General features: G+C 42.4%; 1 protein-coding gene across 4 annotated transcripts in view; it reads right to left on the reverse strand.

Annotated features, from left to right (window-relative positions):
* Positions 1-1,152: 1,152 nt before the first annotated feature.
* The window catches only part of LOC141053023 (uncharacterized), a 102,011-nt gene continuing 80,753 nt past the window's right edge, over positions 1,153-22,410 (reverse strand). For all 4 annotated transcript variants that reach the window (XM_073550356.1, XM_073550354.1, XM_073550355.1 and 1 more), the window contains one exon: positions 1,153-4,069. In XM_073550356.1, coding sequence (XP_073406457.1) covers positions 2,475-4,069 — 1,595 coding nt within the window. In that variant the 3' untranslated portion in view covers positions 1,153-2,474. The remainder of the gene's footprint in view (positions 4,070-22,410) is intronic.

Consider the following 22,410-nt stretch of genomic DNA (forward strand, 5'->3'; position numbering starts at 1 on the left):
CACAATTCCATTCTCAGTATGTCTGGGATACAGTTATTGAAGGCTTAGCTGTCCAATCTGGAACAGGGGTGTGCTGAAGCTGTCAGTGCTTTGACAGCTCAGTGTCCAGTCTGGTGCAAAGTCGGTGTTTTGATTGACAGTTTGGCCACCCAATCTGAGACTCAGAGGTGCTGGGCTGTCTCCAAGTGTTCATTGTCCCAGGTGATTGCCCTACTTCCTACCTGGGCTGTTATTTCCAGACCTCTGACAGACGTAGCTTCAGCTAAGTGTGTTTGGTTTTCTCTGTGCCTAGTGTTTTGCTTGCTGATATTTCATTTTCTAACCTTGGACCTCATTGAGACCCTCTATTTAATTTTTGTGCTGTTGGGCTATCCTCCTGGTATTTTGACCTCGGACCGTTTCTTGACTACGCTTTTGTCTCTTCCCTGTTTATGACGTACCCTCCTGGCTTTTTACCTGGGACTCCTTGATTGACCCAACTCACGGCTTGTCCAAGAGAAGTGACTCAGCATCAGTTTCCTTACCTTACTACTGAGACTAGTGTCTTGTTGCCCTACTCACTAGATAGAGCTAGCTCAGGGTCAGTTAAAGATTAGGCTTGTGATTGTGCACATCCTTTGGTTTATTATAGGTAGCATTAACCAAGGGGTAGTAAAACAAATACAGCCCTCTGGGCAAAACAGAAAAACAAAACAAAATGGTAGCACAAAGCACAGTCCTTCTGAGAGCGGGGTTCCTCTTGCTCACCACTAGCAGAACACACGGTTCAGGTTGGTTCCAGCACAACCACTTCTCTGGAGTGTTTCCTCTCCAGACACTGTACCCTGTTGCATTTGAAGGCCAGCCACTTAAGCTCCAGACCACCCCCTGGGGTGGAGATAAGGTAGACATCCTCCCACCCACTCTATGGATGTCCACTTAAAACGCAGCCCCTTAAAAATGTTAGCTGTAACTCATCACTACACTTAGTGTGCTGAAGGAAAATCTTTGGCTTTTATATCACTGACGCCACTAAGCGTAGTGAAACATATCTCCCCTCCAGCACTTTACCAGTGACTTTGTCACAGAGTAGATTTTTTTTTGATGTGGGGGTGAGCGAGTGTCGGAATCTTTTGTTCATACAGTGTGTATATAAAAATATAATACAAAATATTCAATGCACATAGAATATTGCTTTTTATTTACTTTTTTAGATATATATAATAGTAGCTGCTTTTATTTTTAATTCCAATGTAAGTTCTAAATTCTTTTTCCTTTCACATTATCTTATTTTTCTTTACTTTGACTGTCTTGCATTTTTTTTCAATAACATATATAGTTTCTCTCTGTGTGAGTTTTTCAAAATAAGCTATAAAATGATTCTCCAATAAAACATTTCTCACATTCTAGATATGATAATGGCTTCTTCCTGTGTGAGATTTTTGATGTTGAAAAAGATGCCATTTGTGGGTAAAGCATTTCACAAATTTTCAACATGAACATGGCTTCTCCCCTGTGTGAGTTTTCTAATGAAAAACTAAAAGTGATTTCTGGTTAAAGAATTTCACACATTCTGAAAATGAAAAGAGTGAGCTTTCTGGTGTTTAAAGGAAATCTATCAGTAGAATCAACCCTCTTAAGCCATCTTTATCAGCATGTAGGTAATAGAAAGTTGAATAAAATGATACCTTGATATATGAGATTCAATATCTTATTCCAGGGAAATGTCCATTTTTCTTAATATGTAAAGGAGTTAAGATCTATGGGCTTTACACAGATCTTCCTGATAATCTGCCTCAATAGCTTATTTTAAATAAAAGTGGGAGGTAACAGTGAGAACTGACTGTCATAATCATATACAGCTCTGCAGTGAGATCAGAACTAACAGTACAGCAGAAGTGAAATTTGTCTCATTACAAACATTTGCAGCAGGAATGGCAGTACAGCAAAAGATGATAGTTCTTTCAGAAGGCAACTGAGAATCTGCTTGTTTTGTTTGTAATGAGACAAGATTCATCTCTGCTGCACTGTGTAATCACATAAGCACAACTCTGCAGCAGAGCTGTCAACACTGAGAGGACAAGTGCCTCTGCAAAAGTTTGTATTAACGCAAAGCTTATGCTGTACTGTTTCAGCTGTGCTATACTGTTAATTCTGATCTCACTGCAGCGTTGTGTAATTATGAATGCAAAGTATCAGTTACATGTCTCAAAGTGGCAACTCCCCTTTTTTTAAATAAGTTATGGAGCCAGATTATAAGGAAGATCTGTGTCCGGCCCATAGATCTTAACAGCTCATTTGCATATAAGTAAAATCTGGGTTTCTCTGCAAAAGTCATCGAATAGCAGATATCAAGGTATCATTTTATTCAACTTTCTATGACCTGCATACCCATATAGACAGTGTAGGAGCTTTGCTCCTACTGGCAGATTCCCTTTAACACAACTTGATTTATCTACATAAAATTTCCCACATCCTGTACAAAAGAAAAATCTCTACTCTGTGTGAATTCTCTGGTGTCTCACAAGATTTGATTTATCTGCATAACATTTCTCACATTCTGAACATGAAAAAGGCTTCTCCCCTGTGTGACTTCTCTGGTGTCTCAGAAGATTTGATTTATCTGCATAACCTTTCCCACATTCTGAACATGAAAAAGGCTTCTCCCCTGTGTGAGCTCTCTGATGTAGAATAAGATGCGTTTTCTGGTTAAAATATTTTCCACATTCCGAACATGAATGTGGCTTTACTCCAGTGTGAATTCTCTGATGTGTAACAAGATACGATTTATCTGCAAAACATTTCCCACATTCTGAACATGAATATAACTTTTCTCCTGTGTGAGTTATTTGATGTCTATCAAAATGTGATTTAATCGCAAAATACTTCCCACATTCTAAACATGAAAAAGGCTTTTCCTCTAAGTGAAATTTCTGGTGATTAACAAAATTTGATTTCCTTGCAAAATATTTCCCACATTCTGAACATGAATATGGCTTTTCTCCTGTGTGAATTATGTGGTGTTTAAGAAGACTTGCTTTCTCTGCAAAACATTTTCCACATTCTAAACATAAATATGGCTTTTCCCCTGTGTGAGTTCTCTGATGTGTAACTAGATGTGCTTTATCTACGAAACATTTTCCACATTCTGAACATGAAGCAGTCTTCAGCCGTTTCTTCCCTCTGTGAATGCTCTGGTGTTTATATAGATACGATTTCTTTCCAAAATACTTTCCACATTCTGAACATGAATATGGCTTCTCGCTTGTGTGAGTTTTTTGATGTTCAACAATACTTGATTTCTGTGTAAAACATTTCCCACATTCTGAACATGAATATGGCTTCTCAGCTGTGTGAATTCCCCGGTGTCTAGCAAGACCTGATGGTCCTGTAAAACATTTCCCACATTCTAAACATGAATATGGCTTCACTCCTGCATGAGATCTTTGATGTGTAAAAAGATTTGCTTTATCGGCAAAACATTTCCCGCATTCTGAACATGAATATGGTTTCTCTCCAGTGTGACTTCTCTGATGTCTAAGAAGATGTGATTTCTGATTAAAATGTTTCCCACATTCTGAACATGAATAAAGCTTCTCTTCTGTGTGAGTTCTTTGATGTCTTAGAAGATATGATTTATATGCAAAACATTTCCCACATTGCGAACATGAATATGGTTTCTCCTCTTTGTGAATGCGCTCATGTCTAAAAAGATCTGAATTCTGGTTAAAATGTTTCCCACACTTAGAACAAGAAAATATTTTATCTTCTGTTTGAATTTTTTTTTGTGTAACAAAAGCTTTTTTGAGGGAGTAACTTTTATTTTTTGAAGATGCAAGTTGCTTTTTTTCTGTTGGAGCATGTTGATTTTTAATGTCCATATTATTACTTTTATTTTTCTTAATCGTGTGTGATGAATTAGGAGATAGAACTTGTTTCAAAGGATCAGATGAAAGTTGTTTGATGTGAAGGGTTGATGATATATCTGGAGTAATGACATTCACTTCAATGGTATCTTGTATTATATCAAGTTCATCTGATTTAGATATTGAAGATGTCAGTTGTCCCTCTGATCTCCTGTCACCGTCATCTGCCAAGAATAAAACATCCTTAAAAATAATAATAATTTAAAATATTTCTAGATAAAATGTCCATAGAAATGGCAAGTTATTTGGCAAAATTCATGATCTATTACCAGAAAAACAGTTCACAATCTAATAGACGACCTCAGAGCATGGACCAGTAGAGCATGGTGTAAAATAATGGAATAATAAATCACCAAAAATGTTATGTAGGCTAAAATGATTCCAATAGAAACTTCTCATCCAGAAAAAAAAGGCCCCACTCAGGTCCATCATTTGTCAATGGAAAAGTCTCAGTTACTAACCGCTAACAGGATTTTTCAGAACCCATGACTGCACCACAAGAGAGGGGATCTGTCCACCAAGAACCCAAAACCTACAAACTAAAAAGGGTGGCACCTCTCTCCTGCATCTGTTACAGACCATGAGAAACCTCCAATGGTTATGACAACAACATATTTTATTTTTTCCCCTTTTTCCTTCCCCCCCCCCCTCTTTTTTACCTATCCCTTCTTCTTATTTATTAACCCGCTTTTCTTATCTTTCTTTTTCTTCCCCTCTACTTCTTTTTTATTTATTTACACATTTCCAACTTCATTCCTTCCTCTCTCTCATTTATCATAAACTGTTCTCTCCCCTTCTCACCCCTCCCTCTACTACTGAGTCTCTCCTTCAACAGTGCAGGTACTGCTCTGAGCGACCACATGACTTCTTCCAAACACACACTGCCCTCAGCCTGACCTCCCTCTGCTCTCCCTCCCTATGCTGCAAACCCCATACAGACGCCAGGACGCTCTAGCCACGTTGGCTTTATGACGTCATCATCCTGCACCTTCTTAATACACATATATAGACCGTGCTTTCTTGAGCACACACTTACAACACCGCAGGTCCAGGCTGCTCCCATGCCATCAGGTCAGCTCTGCAGCACCACCTGGTGCATAACATCTCCTTCTGATCCATTTTTTTCTTCTCCACATTCATTTCTCATGTTTTCTCCTACAGCCCCTGTTTGGGACTTCTGAAAATGCTCTAATTAATCTTTTCCTTGACACTACTTGAGGTTAGTACTCAGTATATCTGCCTTATTTGCCTGCCTTGTGTTTCCACCACCCCTGTTATTTCATCATGTACAGAGACAATACTATAATATGTCTCATCTAGGTCTGCTGCTTATCCCCATTGTTACTCCTGATGCCTAGAATGTTAAAATTGACTTGTGGCCAATAGTCTCTCTAGCACTTGCTTAATTTAATTTTTTTACTCTCTATATGACATTTTCCTAATTGCCCTAGGGACCTTTATGTTGTTGTGCTTAAATTTGTATAGATATATGTTTCGCCTTTAGGGTTTTTTTTGCACTACTTTTCTGTTGTGCTTTTTTTGTTAGTATTTTTTAAAAAAAAAAAAAATATTTTTTAAAAATTTTTTTCACATTTCTCTCATGTTTATTTTTTCTTTTCCAGCTTTCCGCGAGTTTGTCGTCCATATTCATTGTTGTAATTGCTTTTTATTTTATTTTTCAGTATGGTTTGAGAAAGGCCTCCTAGTAGGTCGAAACGTAACCATAGTATACTCATATCCTGGATTACGATATTATACCCACATTTTGGATACTTCTTTTGTCTGCGGTGTTACACTATTTGATGCATTTGAAATAAAATAAAAATCCAAAAATTTCACAAAATCTTCAAGATTTTTTGCAAGATTAATCCACACTTGAGTGCGACTGTTTATCTACTGACTACTGTTTGTGGACCCTCCACGTACAGTCAGCACCTATCTCCTCCACAGCAAGAGTGCGCGTCTTTCTTCTTTTGCTCGGCTTTTTGTTGACGCTTGCACCTGCACCCTAAATGTCTCGGAATACCTTTGCCTTTGACGACACAACAACTACTCGGATCCTGTCCCAGGTTACCTCTTCAGGGGACTTCTTGAAAACCCCTGCTCAAGAAACCCGCACTAGAGACTACGAAAGGGAACGACGACGACTACTGGCCTATGATCTACATGCTACCACTCTGGCGGAGTATCATAAATTAGATAGAATTCCACGGGGCCTGCGGAGCCATCTCCGACCTACCTTATTCTCAGACAAACCTGAGTTCTGTGAAAGATTCCAGCAAATACTTAACAAATGTTCACTTGATATTATTCTGTTAACAATTGATTTTCTCTACACAGCAATTACCGAGACATCCACGAAAATTGCTTCTATAGAGGAACAACTTAGCTCCACTCTTTCTAACAGCGATTGGCAAAACCTTAAAACCAAAATGGACAAGTCCCTTGACGAAAACCGTAAAACCCTACAAGACAGAAAACGAGCCAAATTCCAAAGGGACGCAGACGACTATACCAACGACAGGGTCTACAGATGGCACGACTCCTCCTCTACGGGCTCTGGGCGAAGGAACTACAATCAAAGACGCACAGGCGCTTACCACACCGACAGCGACAGCTCCACTGGAAGCTCATCTCACAATCGTTTTTTAGCCAGGCGTCAACCTTCAAGAAACAACCATCAACAGACGGCAGGAGAAGACCGACCCGGAGGGCAAGCCGCAAACTACGCAGAACGTATGACAACCAGATCTCAGGTAAGCCCACCAACTCGGTCTTCAACATCTCATCCTACACCCTTAGCCCGTTAGAGCTGTCTGTTCTTCAAAAAGGCTTATCATTCTGTCCCACCCCTCCGTGGGATAAATTCCAGCTATCACAAGATCTACAGAACTTTTTTCGGACGATTCGCCTTAAAACACATTTTGGACTGGAACCAGTCACCCCAGGGAACAGGGCCCCTCCAATTGGGGGGAACCCCATTCCCGATTTATCCATCTCTTCCCTCGGTCTACGCAACCCCAGTAACTTCTCTCCACCACACACCTTTCATGCTGTTGAGGCTTTTATTGATGTAGTCCAGAAAGACATAGAATACATTTTAGCTGAACATGAAAAAGGTTTATTACCTACACATAGTAACATTACCCCTATAGAGAGACAAGCCATTGATTCCCTAAAGAATAATAAATCAATAATCATCAAACTGGCTGACAAGGGAGGAGCCATTGTCATCCAAAATTTCTCCGACTATATGGATGAAATTTCACGTCAACTTTCTGATTCCTCCACATACCAGAAAATTTCCCGTGATCCTACACCACGCATTAAGCTCCTAATTGACGAAGTCCTTGACAGGTATCTGACCCTAAAAACCATTGATTCCAAAACCGTCACATTTCTCAAAAATTCTAACCCAGTCATCCCTGTATTCTACACATTACCCAAAATTCACAAGTCTCTACTTAAACCTCCTGGCCGCCCTATCGTTGCCTCTACTGATTCAATCTTCTCCCCAATCTCCACCTTTTTAGAAAAAATCTTGACCCCTCTTACCAAAACTACCAAGTCCTTAGTCCTAGATACAGGTCACTTTCTCTCCTTTATTCGACAAATTGACAATATCCCTCCGGAATGTCTCCTAGTCACCCTGGATGTCAAAAGCTTATATACTTCTATAGATCACGACCTAGGGGTAAGTGCTACCAAAACCCTCCTTGAGTCCTCTGACCTTTCCCACAACTCCATTCAGCTTTGTATTGATCTCCTGTCCATCATCTTGAAAGAAAATTTCTCTCTCTTTGGGGACCAATTTTATCTACAGTGCCGCGGGACCGCAATGTGCGCTAACGTAGCACCTGCTTACGCTAATGCCTACATGAATGATTTCGAATGTTCCTATGTCTACAATAATACCCTTTTCAAAACATACAGCCAATGTTGGCTACGATATATCGACGATATTTTTTGTCTATGGCTGGGTACCCTCGAGGACTTACTTTCCTTCACGGAACATCTTAATTCTATCAGACCTGAATTACAGTTCACCCTTAATTGCAATTCTTCACAGATCTCTTTCCTGGATACACTAGTAATCAAGTCCTGCACTGGTACACTCTCTACTGATCTATATGTTAAACCCACCGACTCCAACAACCTTCTTCATTACACAAGCTGTCACCCTGCCTCTACCAAGGATAGTCTCCCCCGTTCTCAGTTCACACGCGTTACTAGAATTGTCACAGACCCTACTCTGGCTCCCATTCGCCTCAATGAAATGTCAGACAAATTCAAAGTAAGGCATTATCCCACCAAACTTCTTGAAAGTGAAACACGCCGTGCCCTGGAACCTTGCCCTCTGCAACCATCTCAACCCAAAGGCGAACGTGTCACCTTCGTACACACCCACCATCCTGTTATGCCCAAAATTTATCACATTATCCACAAACATTGGTCAATTCTACCTAGATCCTATCCCCACATTGAGGCATTTAAAACACCAGCACTTATGTGCAAACGCCGTCCTAGAAATATCCGAGATGAGCTGGTCAGAGCCGATATTGGTAGTCTAACTAGAACTCCTAGACAGACCTTTCTTGGAACTGAACGAAAGGGCACATTTCCCTGTCTTGGGTGCGCTTGTTGCTCCAATGTGATCAAGGGGAGCGACATAACACATCCACGTACTGGCAAACGCTATGGCATCAGGGGCTTTTTTACATGTGACACGAACTATGTGGTTTACCTAATTAAGTGCCCCTGTGGCCTTCTATACGTTGGCGAAACTACTCAGCACGTACGCGACAGAATTTCAAGCCATAAATCAACTATCCGGTGCAAGAAGACTTGGCTTCCAATCCCATATCACTTCATCAACGCCAACCACTCAGTATCTCAACTCAGGTTCCAGGTTATAGAAAAAGTTGAAAGACCGCGCAGGGGAGGTGACCACATCAAGCTCCTAAAATCAAGGGAATCCTTCTGGATATATAGGTTACAGACTTTGGCCCCTAAAGGCCTTAACCATGAGTTGGACCTTAGCCCGCATTAGTTCCTTGGATTTCTACCTATTTTATGCATCTTTGGTTTAAGCATGTATTCACATATATTATTAACCTAATATTATGTTGTCTTTTTAACCCTTAGGGTGGTGGAATGGCGGCTTTCCATCTCATTGTATCTCAATTCTTTTTATTTCTTTATCTTACAGATCCACTAATTTTTTTTTTCCCCCCTCCCCCGCATGGGTGAGTATTCCCGTATATAAATATATTTTTTCTATTTTCATTTTTTCATCCGTTTTTCTTTTTTCTCCCCCTTTTTTATTATTTTTATATTTTATTCCCTTTTTGCCCCTTTTTTTCACATTTTCTCTCAAATTCTATCATTAATTCATTTTTTTATTTTTTCATTTTTTTATTTTTTGTTCTTTATTTTCATCTTACTATTCATTTTTTTTTTTTTAATTTTTAATTTTTCTACTTTTTATTTTTTCAATTTATTTTTCCCATTTCATTTATTTTTTTCCATGTTTTATTTTATTTTTTCCCCCTTTTTCCTTCCCCCCCCCCCTTTTTACCTATATCCCTTCTTCTTATTTATTAACCCGCTTTTCTTATCTTTCTTTTTCTTCCCCTCTACTTCTTTTTTATTTATTTACACATTTCCAACTTCATTCCTTCCTCTCTCTCATTTATCATAAACTGTTCTCTCCCCTTCTCACCCCTCCCTCTACTACTGAGTCTCTCCTTCAACAGTGCAGGCACTGCTCTGAGCGACCACATGACTTCTTCCAAACACACACTGCCCTCAGCCTGACCTCCCTCTGCTCTCCCTCCCTCCCTATGCTGCAAACCCCATACAGACGCCAGGACGCTCTAGCCACGTTGGCTTTATGACGTCATCATCCTGCACCTTCTTAATACACATATATATACCGTGCTTTCTTGAGCACACACTTACAACACCGCAGGTCCAGGCTGCTCCCATGCCATCAGGTCAGCTCTGCAGCACCACCTGGTGCATAACATCTCCTTCTGATCCATTTTTTTCTTCTCCGCATTCATTTCTCATGTTTTCTCCTACAGCCCCTGTTTGGGACTTCTGAAAATGCTCTAATTAATCTTTTCCTTGACACTACTTGAGGTTAGTACTCAGTATATCTGCCTTATTTGCCTGCCTTGTGTTTCCACCACCCCTGTTATTTCATCATGTACAGAGACAATGCTATAATATGTCTCATCTAGGTCTGCTGCTTATCCCCATTGTTACTCCTGATGCCTAGAATGTTAAAATTGACTTGTGGCCAATAGTCTCTCTAGCACTTGCTTAATTTAATTTTTTTACTCTCTATATGACATTTTCCTAATTGCCCTAGGGACCTTTATGTTGTTGTGCTTAAATTTGTATAGATATATGTTTCGCCTTTAGGGTTTTTTTTGCACTACTTTTCTGTTGTGTTTTTTTTGTTAGTATTTTTAAAAAAAAATAAAAATATTTTTTTAAAAATTTTTTCACATTTCTCTCATGTTTATTTTTTCTTTTCCAGCTTTCCGCGAGTTTGTCGTCCATATTCATTGTTGTAATTGCTTTTTATTTTATTTTTCAGTATGGTTTGAGAAAGGCCTCCTAGTAGGTCGAAACGTAACCATAGTATACTCATATCCTGGATTACGATATTATACCCACATTTTGGATACTTCTTTTGTCTGCGGTGTTACACTATTTGATGCATTTGAAATAAAATAAAAATCCAAAAATTTCACAAAATCTTCAAGATTTTTTGCAAGATTAATCCACACTTGAGTGCGACTGTTTATCTACTGACTACTGTTTGTGGACCCTCCACGTACAGTCTGCACCTATCTCCTCCACAGCAAGAGTGCGCGTCTTTCTTCTTTTGCTTGAACAACAAGATAACCGACACCACATAACAATGTGGAATCATAAGAGTTTTTTTAAAAAAGCAGTGCTCACCCACAAGTGACGATAAGGAATAAAAGGGTGCTGTCAGGGGTTCTGAAAAATCCTGTTACCGTTAAGTTACTAAGACTTTATTCGATCACCCATGACAGCACCATGAGTGGATTACAGAGAACAAAAACTAATCTAGAGAGGGACCACAGCCTGGAGCACTCTTGAAAAAAATATGAGATCGGCAGTAGCATCCAAATCTAATCTATAGTTTCTATAGAATGTAGACTGAGAGGACCAAGTAGCAGCCTTACAAATCTTTTCTATAGAGACATCTGCTTTCTCTGCCCAGGAGGTTGTGACAGCCCGAGTGGAATCAGCTTTTAAACCTTCCGACATTTTTGCCGCTTGATGAGTAGGCTAGAGAATTGGCTTCCCTAATCCACCTAGCAATAGTAGGTTTTGAGGCTTTACACCCCATTCTAGAGCCCTGGAATGATAAAAAAAAGAGACCTATTCTTTCTACACTCCTTAGTAGCTGAAAGGTACCTGACTACACATCTCCTAACGTCTAAAGTATGCAATTTCTCCTCATTCTGGTTTTTCGGATTGAGACAAAAGGAGGGAAGAACGACTTCCTGTAGTCAATGGAACTGACTAGCCACCTTAGGAAGGCAGCCCGCATCTGGTTTAAAGATCACCCTATCCTCTAGGATCTGGGTAACTGGTAGGGCTAAAGAAAAGGGCCTGAATGTTACTAACTCTCCAGGCTGAAGTTAGTGCTACTAGCTGGGCTGATTTGAAGAAAAGAACTTTAAGGGTTGCTGACTCTATGGGTTCAAATGGTGTGTCAGTTAAGGCTGTCATGACCAAAATTAAATCCCATGGTGCCAAATAAACTTTTGAAATGGGTCTAGATCTTAAAGATGCATTAATGAATCGTGATACCCAATAGTTACCTACCAAGTCACAACTATACAGGACTCTAAGAGCTGAAACCTGTACCTTTAGGGTGCTGGTGGATAAATGTAATTCAAGTCCTCTCTGTAGAAATAGCCAGATCTTTCCTATTGGTGCCCCCTCCTCCACTCTAGAATTTGAGAAGGATAAAAACTTCTTCCATATTCTAGCGTATATCCGAGTCGTGATTGGTGTCCTACTCTGAAGCAAAGTGCACATGACAGTGGCAGAAAAACCTTTCTTTTCTAAAATTGTCCTTCCAAGTTCCACTCCATCAAGTGGAGGACGGTTACTTGTGGATGGAACATCGGCCTTTGGACAAAGAGGTTCGGGATTTCTGATAAAACCCACAGATCTGACACTGACATCCTTCTCAGACACGAGAACCAAGGTCTCTTAGGCCAGAAGGGGCAAATCAAGACGATACTCACAATGGCTTCAATGATTTTTCTTACAACCAGGAGAATCAGTGAAACTGGACGGAAGGCATTCACGCCAGGCTTAAATCCCAGAGAATCAGGATAGCGTCTACAGCTAAGGGCTCTTCCCTGGGACTCAGGGAACAGAACTCCCTCTCCTTCCAATTTAGTTTTGTGGCAAACAGATCTACCAACGGGAGGCCCAACGACCAAACTATCTTTGTGAAAAATATCCTGATCCAGCACCCATTCCCCTTGTCTCAGATGATTGCAGCTTAGAAAATCCACCTCCTTCCCCCTCATATGTAGTGCCGTCAGGGAAAATGTGACGAACACCAGGGGGAGCAAGGAGGGAGCAGTAGTCTAGAGTCAGAGCGTGCGGCCGCCCACTAAGTGCGAGCCGCATGAGAGCAGGACCTGAGACACATGACCATCGGGGGAGTGGCCGGAAGTGGAGCTAACTCCCATACAGGAGAAAGAATGACAGCGGAAGCCGGTGGAGCCGGGAGCGAGGTCAGACAAGCCAAGATCAATAACCAGAGGGTAACGCAGGAGCCTAGGGATGAGACAGAAGGATGGTGCAATACAAGCCGAAGTCAGAAACCAGACAGGAATGCGGTAACCAGGGGTGTACACAGGAGGGAAGTCAGAGAACTTAGCCAAAGGTCAGAACCGGAGATATAACAGCAGTGGAGAATCACCAAGCAGACACAGAACGTGGGACAAGCCGAATCATACACAGAGCAAGCATACAGAGGAACAAACGGTATACACCAGAGTCACTAGGTCAGCTGCTCAGCCGAGAACGGAAGTATCTCTGACAAAGAGCCAACACCAGAGCGGGTTAAAATAGCCCTCCCCAAACCAAAGGGAGGCCATGCAGAGATAACCCCCACAAGCTCAGGACGGAGAAGGAAATCCCATCCTAAGCCATGACAGAACCACCCTCTTAAGGAGGGGCTACTGGACCTCCAGGCTTTCCAGGATGCCTGACATGATACGCCCGGACCAGATGGTCAGCATGTACGGAATGAGCTGGGACCCATGACTGATCCTCCGGACCATACCCCTTCCAGTGTACGAGATACTGCAAGCTACCAAGCACCCACCGAGAATCCACAATGCGTCCCACCTTGTACTTCATGTGACCATCTACCAAGACCAGAGGAGCATCAGACAAAGAACCCTCATCAACTGTTCCCAAAGGTTTCAGAAGAGATTTGTGAAAAACATTGGAAATCTTAAAGGAGGCTGGGAGACTTAACCTAAAGGCAACCGGATTGATAATCTCACTATTTTCATATGGACCGATGAACATAGGCCCCAATTTAGCAGAGGGAACCTTAAGTTTAATGTTTTGAGTGGACAACCACACCTTCTCCCCTGCTCGGAAAGTTGGACCTGACACTCGCCTCTTATCCGCAAAAAACTTGTATCTATTCTGAGCCTTGGTAATGTTTTGACACACGTCAGTCCACAACTCCTTTAAACAATGCACAGCCCCTCAGCCCCAGGACAACCGGAATCCAAGCGTGAAAACGCCCCAAAATGCAGATTAAACCCATCACTGGCAAAAAAAGGGCGACATACCAGTGGACTGACTAATCCAGTTGTTAAAAGCAAATTCAACCAGAGGCAAGGCATCACACCAGTCATCCTGTCTAGTGAAGGATAGACATTGCAGAATTTGTTCCAAACCACCTGCGAAAATCCCCTGATAAGTTTCCGGTAATAATTTGTGAACCACAAGAAGCGCTGTAAACCTTTCAAATTCTGAGGCTGAACCCAATCGATGAAAGCCTGCACCTTCTTGGGATCCATGCAAAAACCCTCCATAGAGACAATAAACCCCATAAACGACAATTCTTGCACAAAGAACGAACATTTCTAAAACTTGGCAAAAAGTTGATTCTCCCTAAGTCTCTGGAGAATGGTACGCAAATGGCCCAAATGGGCTTGTCTATCAGAGGAATAAATCAAGATATCATCAAGATATATAACCACAAAGCGACTGATGAGGTCAGAAAACACAAAATTTATACAATTTTGAAAAATGGCTGGAGCGTTTGTCAAGCCAAAGGGCATGACTAGATTCTCAAAGAGACCTTTGGATGTGAGAAAAGCCGTCTTCCACTCGTCCCCCTCTTGAACTCTCAAGTTATAGGCTTCCCCGTAAATCCAATTTAGAAAACCATTTTATCCTGGACAACTGGTTATATAGATCGGGAATGAGAGGGAGCGGGTATGTGTTTCTCACCATGATCTTATTGAGTTCCCGAAAGTTGAGGCAAGGGCATAAACCACCACCTTTTTTTTTTTTTTTTTTTGTTTACAAAAAAAAAAAAAAATCCGGCTGCCACAGGAGAAACAGAAGGGTGGATATACCCCTTACGAAGGCTCTCAGAAATATACTCCTTCCTGGCAACCCACTCAGGACCCGAAAGATTAAATAGACGGGCCTTGGGCAATTTAGCACCCGGAATTAAATCAATGGCGCAATCAAAAGGCCGATGTGGTGGCAAAACCTCAGCCTCTCTTTTGAAGAAAACGTCTTCTAAATCCTTTAAGTATTCCGGAATACTCTCCGGACTGACAGACGAAACAGACATAGAATTACAACATTGGTTAATACAATTTGACCCCCACTGGACAATTTCTCTGGTTTCCCAATTAATGACAGGATTGAGACATTGCAACCAGGGAAAACCCAGAACTAACCCTGCAGGTAAATTGTCCAAAACAAGTTATATGTTCCACATGTACAGGGCCCACCTTGAGCAAGAACACCTCAGAGACATAAGTGATTACCAACTTGGTGAGAGAAGTGGAGTCAATGGCCCCAACTTTCAGTGGAGTCTCAAGCCTAACTGTCCCTATCTTACAATGAGTCACCAAGTTAGAGTCAAACAAATTAATGGTTGAACCACAATCCACAAAAGCCATAGTAGGGAACAGACCACCGTCTACCCCAAGCTCCACCTGGAGCAGAATTTTAGAAATTGAGGAAAAGTTTACCTGAAAGTCTGGGTAACCTCCTCGACCATTACCCAGACCTAGACGTTTCCTGACACCTTGGAGGATGACAAGAAGGGCAGTCCTTTCTCCAGTGTCCCGGAGCCCACAGTAGAAACAAAGTTTGTTTTCCTTGCAGCGTCTCCTTTCCTTTTCTTTAAAAGAAACGTCTCCCACCTTCATGGGTTCAACAAATGACGAAGAATCAACCTTAACAGGGTACAAGGGGGTCTCCTGTTGCATCACTCCCCTAGCATGGAGACGGCCTGCGTCATAGCTTCCACGAGGGAGTCCGGAGGAGGATACAAAGTCAATGCTCAGACAGACCTCGGTGGAACAATCCCCTGAGAACCAAATCGTTCCACGATACTTCTGCGGCCCAAAACCTAAACTTGTAACAAAACCACTCGGCTGAGTGCTTACCCTGGGATGGACTCATAACCATGTCCTCAGCAAAGGGCCTCAAAGAACCAATCCACAGACATTCTTTCATGAGCAGTAGGGGAAAGAGAGAAAGCCCAAGCCTGCGGAGCCTCTCTTAATAAAGAGATGATAACCCCCACCCTTTGACGCTCATCTTCTCAAGAATGGGGTCGCAGAGAAAACAATAACTTACACCCCTCTTTAAAGATCTGAAATTTTTTCTTATCCCCAGAGAAGGTATCAGACAACTTAACGGGAGGTTCAGGAGAAAAATCCCGCCCCGAGCCATGACAGAAAGGAGATACTTCTCCGCTATCTGAAATAATCAATCTGTCACTCTCATCAATGTTCCGCCCAGGTGGTTTATGTAGGCCACAGATACTTGATTGTCCAAGAGAATCTTGACACTCTGGCCTTGCAGGGATAAAAGGAACCTGCTTACAGCCTGTTCTATAGCTAGTAACTCTTTAACATTGGAAGAGAAGCTTTTCTCACTGTCAGTCCAAATTCCCTAGACCACCTCCCTATCCAGATGGGCTTCCCATCCTGTGGGATTCACATCTGTGGTGACTGAGTGATATTATCCACCCAGGGAACATGGACTTGTTTGACCAATCTAACCACCACCGAACAGGACTGTACTGTCATTTTTCCCTTTAAGTGCCCTCTAAAAATGAAAAACTTGTTATGTAACACATCCCACTGCAGCACCCTGGAATAGAATTGTGGCAATAAAACCACTGGGAAGCATGATGTCAAAGTACCCAGCAGAGACATTGCATCACTAAGAGACATGGAGGGGACTATAGCTTTTTCACCAGCACTGGATTTTCTCTATTTCAGATACTGAGAGATGATACCCCTGAAACTTCGAATCCAGATTTATGTATTCACTACATCGTGGAGCTGGACATTCCTTTCTTCATTGTTTTAAATCAAGCGCTTTGACACAGTGGTCTCGTGCTCCGATGTCAGGATGCTGTCTCTGGTGAGCTGGATCTTTTCATTGAATTTAAGAAATAGGAAAGTCTTTCCCCTACCCGGGGTGGAAGTCAACTTACTCGATTTTCGGGGGCCCCTGAGAGGGGCTTAGAAGGCTTCCTTCGGACAAATCTTTTTTTCCGGAAAGATCGCCCATAGGTAAGTGTGAGGACACAGCATTGTGTCTTAATTAACCAGACATTTATTTTCAGCCAGAAAGAATACACTTGTCTATATGTTGACTTTTGAATTTGTGTGTTTCTTTCTGGTTGGTCAAGAAAACAGACCTCTGCTCGTGCAAGCCTGTAATATGGATTTGTAAGTTGACAATTTGTTGCAACATATTGTGCTCTTATCCTGGATGACTAGTGATACAGGGACATAGAACAATGATGTTTGCTGATATATTGATTACACATTGTCCAGACCAGCTACTTTGTTGACATTTAAAATAGAGAAGGAAAACTTCGCAAATAGACTAATCAAATAATGCGACTTGATCTCGTCACCCTTCTCCCCTTTTACTTCGGAATGCTGAATTGAAGGACACTTGTTAAATATGAAGAGATTATATGCCTCTGTATGAGGAATCAGAGATTCAGCCAAGACATCCCACATCCAAAAGCACCAGAGACTCTCTACAGGACAGCAGCCAAAATATTATGGCTCCATCATGAGGGACACAGATTTGACATTCTCCAATATAACTGTTTAGGGGACCACAGACCTGGCTGGAAGGATACAGATTTGCTCCAGTAACCATCACAAAACCAGGGATACGTTTTTGAAAGTCAGAAATGGGACCCTACGGTCGCCTGGCTCTACGAAGATGTTTGAAGAAGTGAGGTTGTGACCTTCTGGTCAATTGGCCTTGTACCTGAATGGACTGTCATCTTCCTGAGCTGGTCGTTACCTTCTCTCTGTGTATGCCAAATGTGGGATAGTTGGCCCTGGAAGCTCTGATGTCATAGCTGCTCTTATCCCGGCAAGTCAGCGGAAGGGTGAGATTTTGTAATGCGCACCATCTTAGGTATTTTGCTGGGACTGTTATGTGTTATCTGCCTATTTTATGGTTCAATAAAAAGTACTGCAACACTGTTTTACCCTCACCCTGTGTTGTTGTCTGAGTAGTGTTATGCCCATGGGGAAAGGAGACTGGGTGTTCGGTGAGATGATCACTGGTCAATGCGGTTTCGGCTAGCAGACCAGGGTGTCCACTGACCCTCCGTGTCTCCACAGTAGGCATAGATAGACTAGGGAATCCTTTCTTCACATCTCCCACTTTTTGAGGATCTCGTCCAGAGCCAGGCCGAAGAGAAATTCACCCTCACAAGGGATGGAACATAGTCTTATTCTTGCTCGGAAATATCCTGGCATGCACTTCAGACACAAAGCCCTACCGGCAAGATTAGAAAGGGCCACTGATCTTGCTGCCAATCTCACAGTCTGCTGAGGCATCGGCCAAAAAAGGTGCTGCACCTTGCATCAGCGGAATGGTGGACAAGTCATCTTTTCTTGCCACTCTGTCTTTCAACTGGAATTCTAGCAGCTCCAGACAGATGATCAATGATCTGGCTGTGCAAATTGATGTTACAGCTGGCTTCAAGGTACCTGCCGATGTCTCCCGACTGCCTTTGAGAAACGTGTCTGCTTTTCCGTCAAATGAGTCCCTCAGTCATCAAAGGGCAGAGAGGCTCTCCTGGACCCTTTAGTTATTGCCACATCTAGTCTTGGGGCTATGTCCCAACAGGCCGAAGAAGGTTCCTCAAAAGGGTATTATCTTTTGAATGAAGGGGGAAAGGAGCCCTTCCTTTCAGGTTTATCCCACTCTTTCTATACCAGTCCCTGGATTTTCTCATTTAATGGGAAACACTTTTTCTTCCTTTAATCTAGGCCACGGACATAAAATCCTGCACTGGCCTTTCAGGCCTAGGGTCCACAACTGATTTTTTGCTTTGATGGTGGTTATCATACTGGTAGTAAAGCTAGAGGTATCCTCCGCCACGGTCTGCCTTTTTTCATACGAGTCTGCTAATAAGGTCCTGCACAGAGTGCACTACTTGTGTTTGGTCTTAGTAACGCACTTCTTTCCCTGGCAAAAATAGACTATGAAGGAGATGATACCCCGTTACAAAGTTAACTTTCATGAAGATCACTTAGCATGTTGACTCAATCAAATGGTACCCCTTTGGAGGAAGGACCTTTCTCAGCCAAGAGATCATCCCTGGAGGCTGCAGATTTGTCCACCTTGTTGAAGCTTCGTTGACTGGACCTGCTTGAAGATCCACACCTTTCTGTGGTCTGGCTACCTCCACTGACCCAAAGACGACGACACTTCAAACGCTCCTGGGGCTGCCCATGCAGCTGCTGCTCCAACTTCATATACTAACAGGACAGTTGGGTTTGGAAGCCCTGAGCAGTGATTCCAGCCCACTATATACTGGCTCCTGCTACCCAATTATATCTGGGTCCTACGTAGCTTTCTGTACCCGATTTTTTTTATATAAAACATCCCTCCCCATTCGGGGCCTGCCTGCCCGCACTTCCATCATCCTATGGGACCCAGGGGCAACCGCTCCTTGGGCACGTTGCAGCGCCTCCCAATGTCATCAGTCGCACCCTCTGGTCATAATGGCTTGAAGCGCCCACCTCTACCAGGAGCGTAGCACTTTCGGTATTGGCCCGCGTGACTGTAGGGAGGAATCCAGGACGCAACGGTTATTGTATACCCGTCGCCTGCACCGAACTAGTGCTGCTTATCCCCAGGCAGCGAACACCTTTCACCATGCAATTGCACCCACATGCCAGTGCCCTTGAGCACATTGTGGTGCCTCCGGGAGCCCTGCACTGGCTGAGTCAGAGAAGGGTTCCCTGCTTGAATTGGCAGGCCGGGGAAAGGAAGCAAATCCTCCATTGATTCTTCAACAGGCAAGCCTGTTACAGATTCCCCCATCAAGGACAGGAAACCAACTGATGCGGGAGAGGGGTGCCGCCCTCTCTAGCCTGTAGGTTTCCTGTTCTTGGTGGGCGGATCCCCTCTCTTGTGGTGCTGCATGGGTGATCGAATAAAGTAATAAAGTAGAGGCATTCTGTGTTATTAGTAGCTCATAAACAATTGAAAAGCAACATGGCTTCCATAAACCAACCCAACATAATATCTGCTCCCAAACTCAGATATCCCCCCCCTATCTTTCAGAGCTTTCCAGTTAGCATTGCTGTAGTGGGTGAACCTAGTTAATTTATGATGTGTGTATCTTCGGAAGCACAAGCTGGGAAAAATGTATTGGGCACTAAAACGGCATATTTGCAATTTGTTAATTTCTGAAAAGTGCATGTGAAGTCAAAATAGCCACTAAACTATTGAAGAATTTAGGGGATAAATTTAAAAAATGGGGGTCACTTTATTTGGTTTTCTGCTGTTATAGCTTTCTGCAATTCTTGAACAATAAGAGGGGCGAGAAAAAAAACTATTACAACTAAAAATCTATGTTCCAATACCTAAACGGCGCTCCCTCCCTTCTGTGCCCTGACATGTGTCTACACAGTAGTGTACAACCGTATATAGGGTATTGTTGGATTCAGGCAAAGTTGTAGAATAGATTGTAAGGTACATTTGTTTTCTATTACCTCTTATGAAATTAAAAACTTGGGGCTACATCAACATATTATTGAAAAAAAGGTTTAACATTCCACTTTATAGTTTTTGAAACTATGAGGAGTGTTATGAATGGGTCACCGAGGAGGAAAAAAAACACCACAAGCCAAGTCTCAGAAAACCAGAGGGGTTGGTAACTATGCAGATTGCAGATCCCTGATCTTACCACACAACTAGTAGCAGTCGTGGAGCATACCTACGATGATCCTAGACGCCTCGTCACAACCGGAGAGCTACATAAGCCTAAAGCAGGAAAAGAGGAAAACTAACTGCCCCAGAGCAGACCCCAAAGGAAAGACAGCCCCCCACATGTATTGACGGTGAAACAAGATGAAAACACAAACAAAGGCAGAAAAATAGGCTGAGCAAATGATGGGGCCCGACTAACTAGAAAGGACAGGAAAGGAAAGACACTGTCTGCAATCTGCCAAAAACCCTACCAAAATAATGTCCAACACTTCTGATAGCAAAATTAACCCTGAAGTCACTAGACTTCTCCCACTATATCAGCACTCTGAAATATTCTGAGACAGAGCAAAAAGAGGCCAATCTAATAAGGGACCAAAAGGCAAATACAGATAAATAGGAGTGGAAATTCAGCACAACCCCAGCAGGGGCTGGCTGGCCACAAAAAACTGAATTGACCAACAAGAGCAAGTGTGAACAATAGCAAAAACAAACTTAACTTGAGAAGACTGGAACAGAGCTGAAGTCCAAGACCTGAGAAGTAGACTGAATCACCAGCACCAGGATAGGGCGTCGGCTGTCTTATATCCAGTCTGATACTCCAGAAATCCTCCTCATCAGGTGGCAGATCACTATCAATTAAACCAACCTCACTACCTCCTGTCACTACCAGAGGGAGAACGGAAGGAGGAGCAGAAAATGAGTTCACAACAGAGGAGTGTATTTTTCTAAAATTTTTGCCTGTTACAGTCACTACAAATGTGATTTGCTCCTCAAAAATAGGTTTTATTAATTTCCTCAAACGTATAAAAACGTGTTGCTAAACTTTTCAAGCCTTCTAATACCCTGAACATAAAAAGCATGTTTGAAATATACGGTAAATGTTTTCAATTAAATATTTTGTCTCGTATGACTGTTTTAAAGGGGTTAACAAACAAATAAAGTTGCACTTTATAGTGCTATAGCATGTAAATATGACACATATAAATAGCATAACTGCTATAGATAATAAAAAAAGATGGAGATAATTAGCACATAATTTGGCCAATTCATGTACGCCCAGAAGCCAATGGCAAGGCTACCTACCCATAAATGCAGGCTCTAGCTGAAGAGAGGTATTCACACTGGATACGTAGGTTTCCAGCAAATCTGAGTTCGCCTTGTCGTTGGCTGCTGGGCATGCATGAATTGGCCAAAGTATCTCCATTTTTTGTTATCATCTAGAGCAGTAATGCTATTCATCTACTATATAATCGTCTAATTCTGTCTGTCTCTCTGTTTGTAACAGAAATCCCGCATCGCTGATTAGTCGCGCCCGGCCGGCCACGACCAATCAGCGACAGGCGCAGTCTGGCTGCGAATTGGCGTGGAATTCAAACGACGCACGTCACCCCTACCGTCAGCAGATCTGTGTCAATAGCCACTGATCTCCCGACAGTTGCCGCACGGAGGTCAGCGCGACGTAGCCAGGAGATGACCGGCGCTAGCCCGATTGGTCGCGCCCGGTCGGCAGCGACCAACAGCGACAGGTGCAGTCTGCCCGCGAATTACGGCGGGATTTGAACCACGCATTTCTGATTGGTCGCGCCCGGCGACTACCTGGAAAATCCTGTGTATTCATTACATTATTCTTAAATCTTCATAAATAAACTACAGTTATGTCCATATATATTTGGACAAAGACAACATTTTTCTAATTTTGGTTCTAGACATCACCACAATGAATTTTAAACAAAACAATTGAGATGCAGTTCAGACTTTCAGCTTTCATTTGAGGGTATCCACATTAAAATTGGATGAAGGGTTTAGGAGTTTCAGCTCCTTAACATGTGCCACCCTGCTTTTAAAAGGGACCAAAAGTAATTGGACAATTGACTCCAAGGCTATTTCATGGACAGGTGTGGGCAATCCTTTCGTTATGTCATTCTCAATTAAGCAGATAAAAGGCCTGGTGTTG

Source organism: Dendrobates tinctorius, unplaced genomic scaffold (assembly GCF_039654945.1).
Source record: "Dendrobates tinctorius isolate UK_male_01 unplaced genomic scaffold, ASM3965494v1 ptg000164l, whole genome shotgun sequence".
Lineage (NCBI taxonomy): Eukaryota > Metazoa > Chordata > Amphibia > Anura > Dendrobatidae > Dendrobates > Dendrobates tinctorius.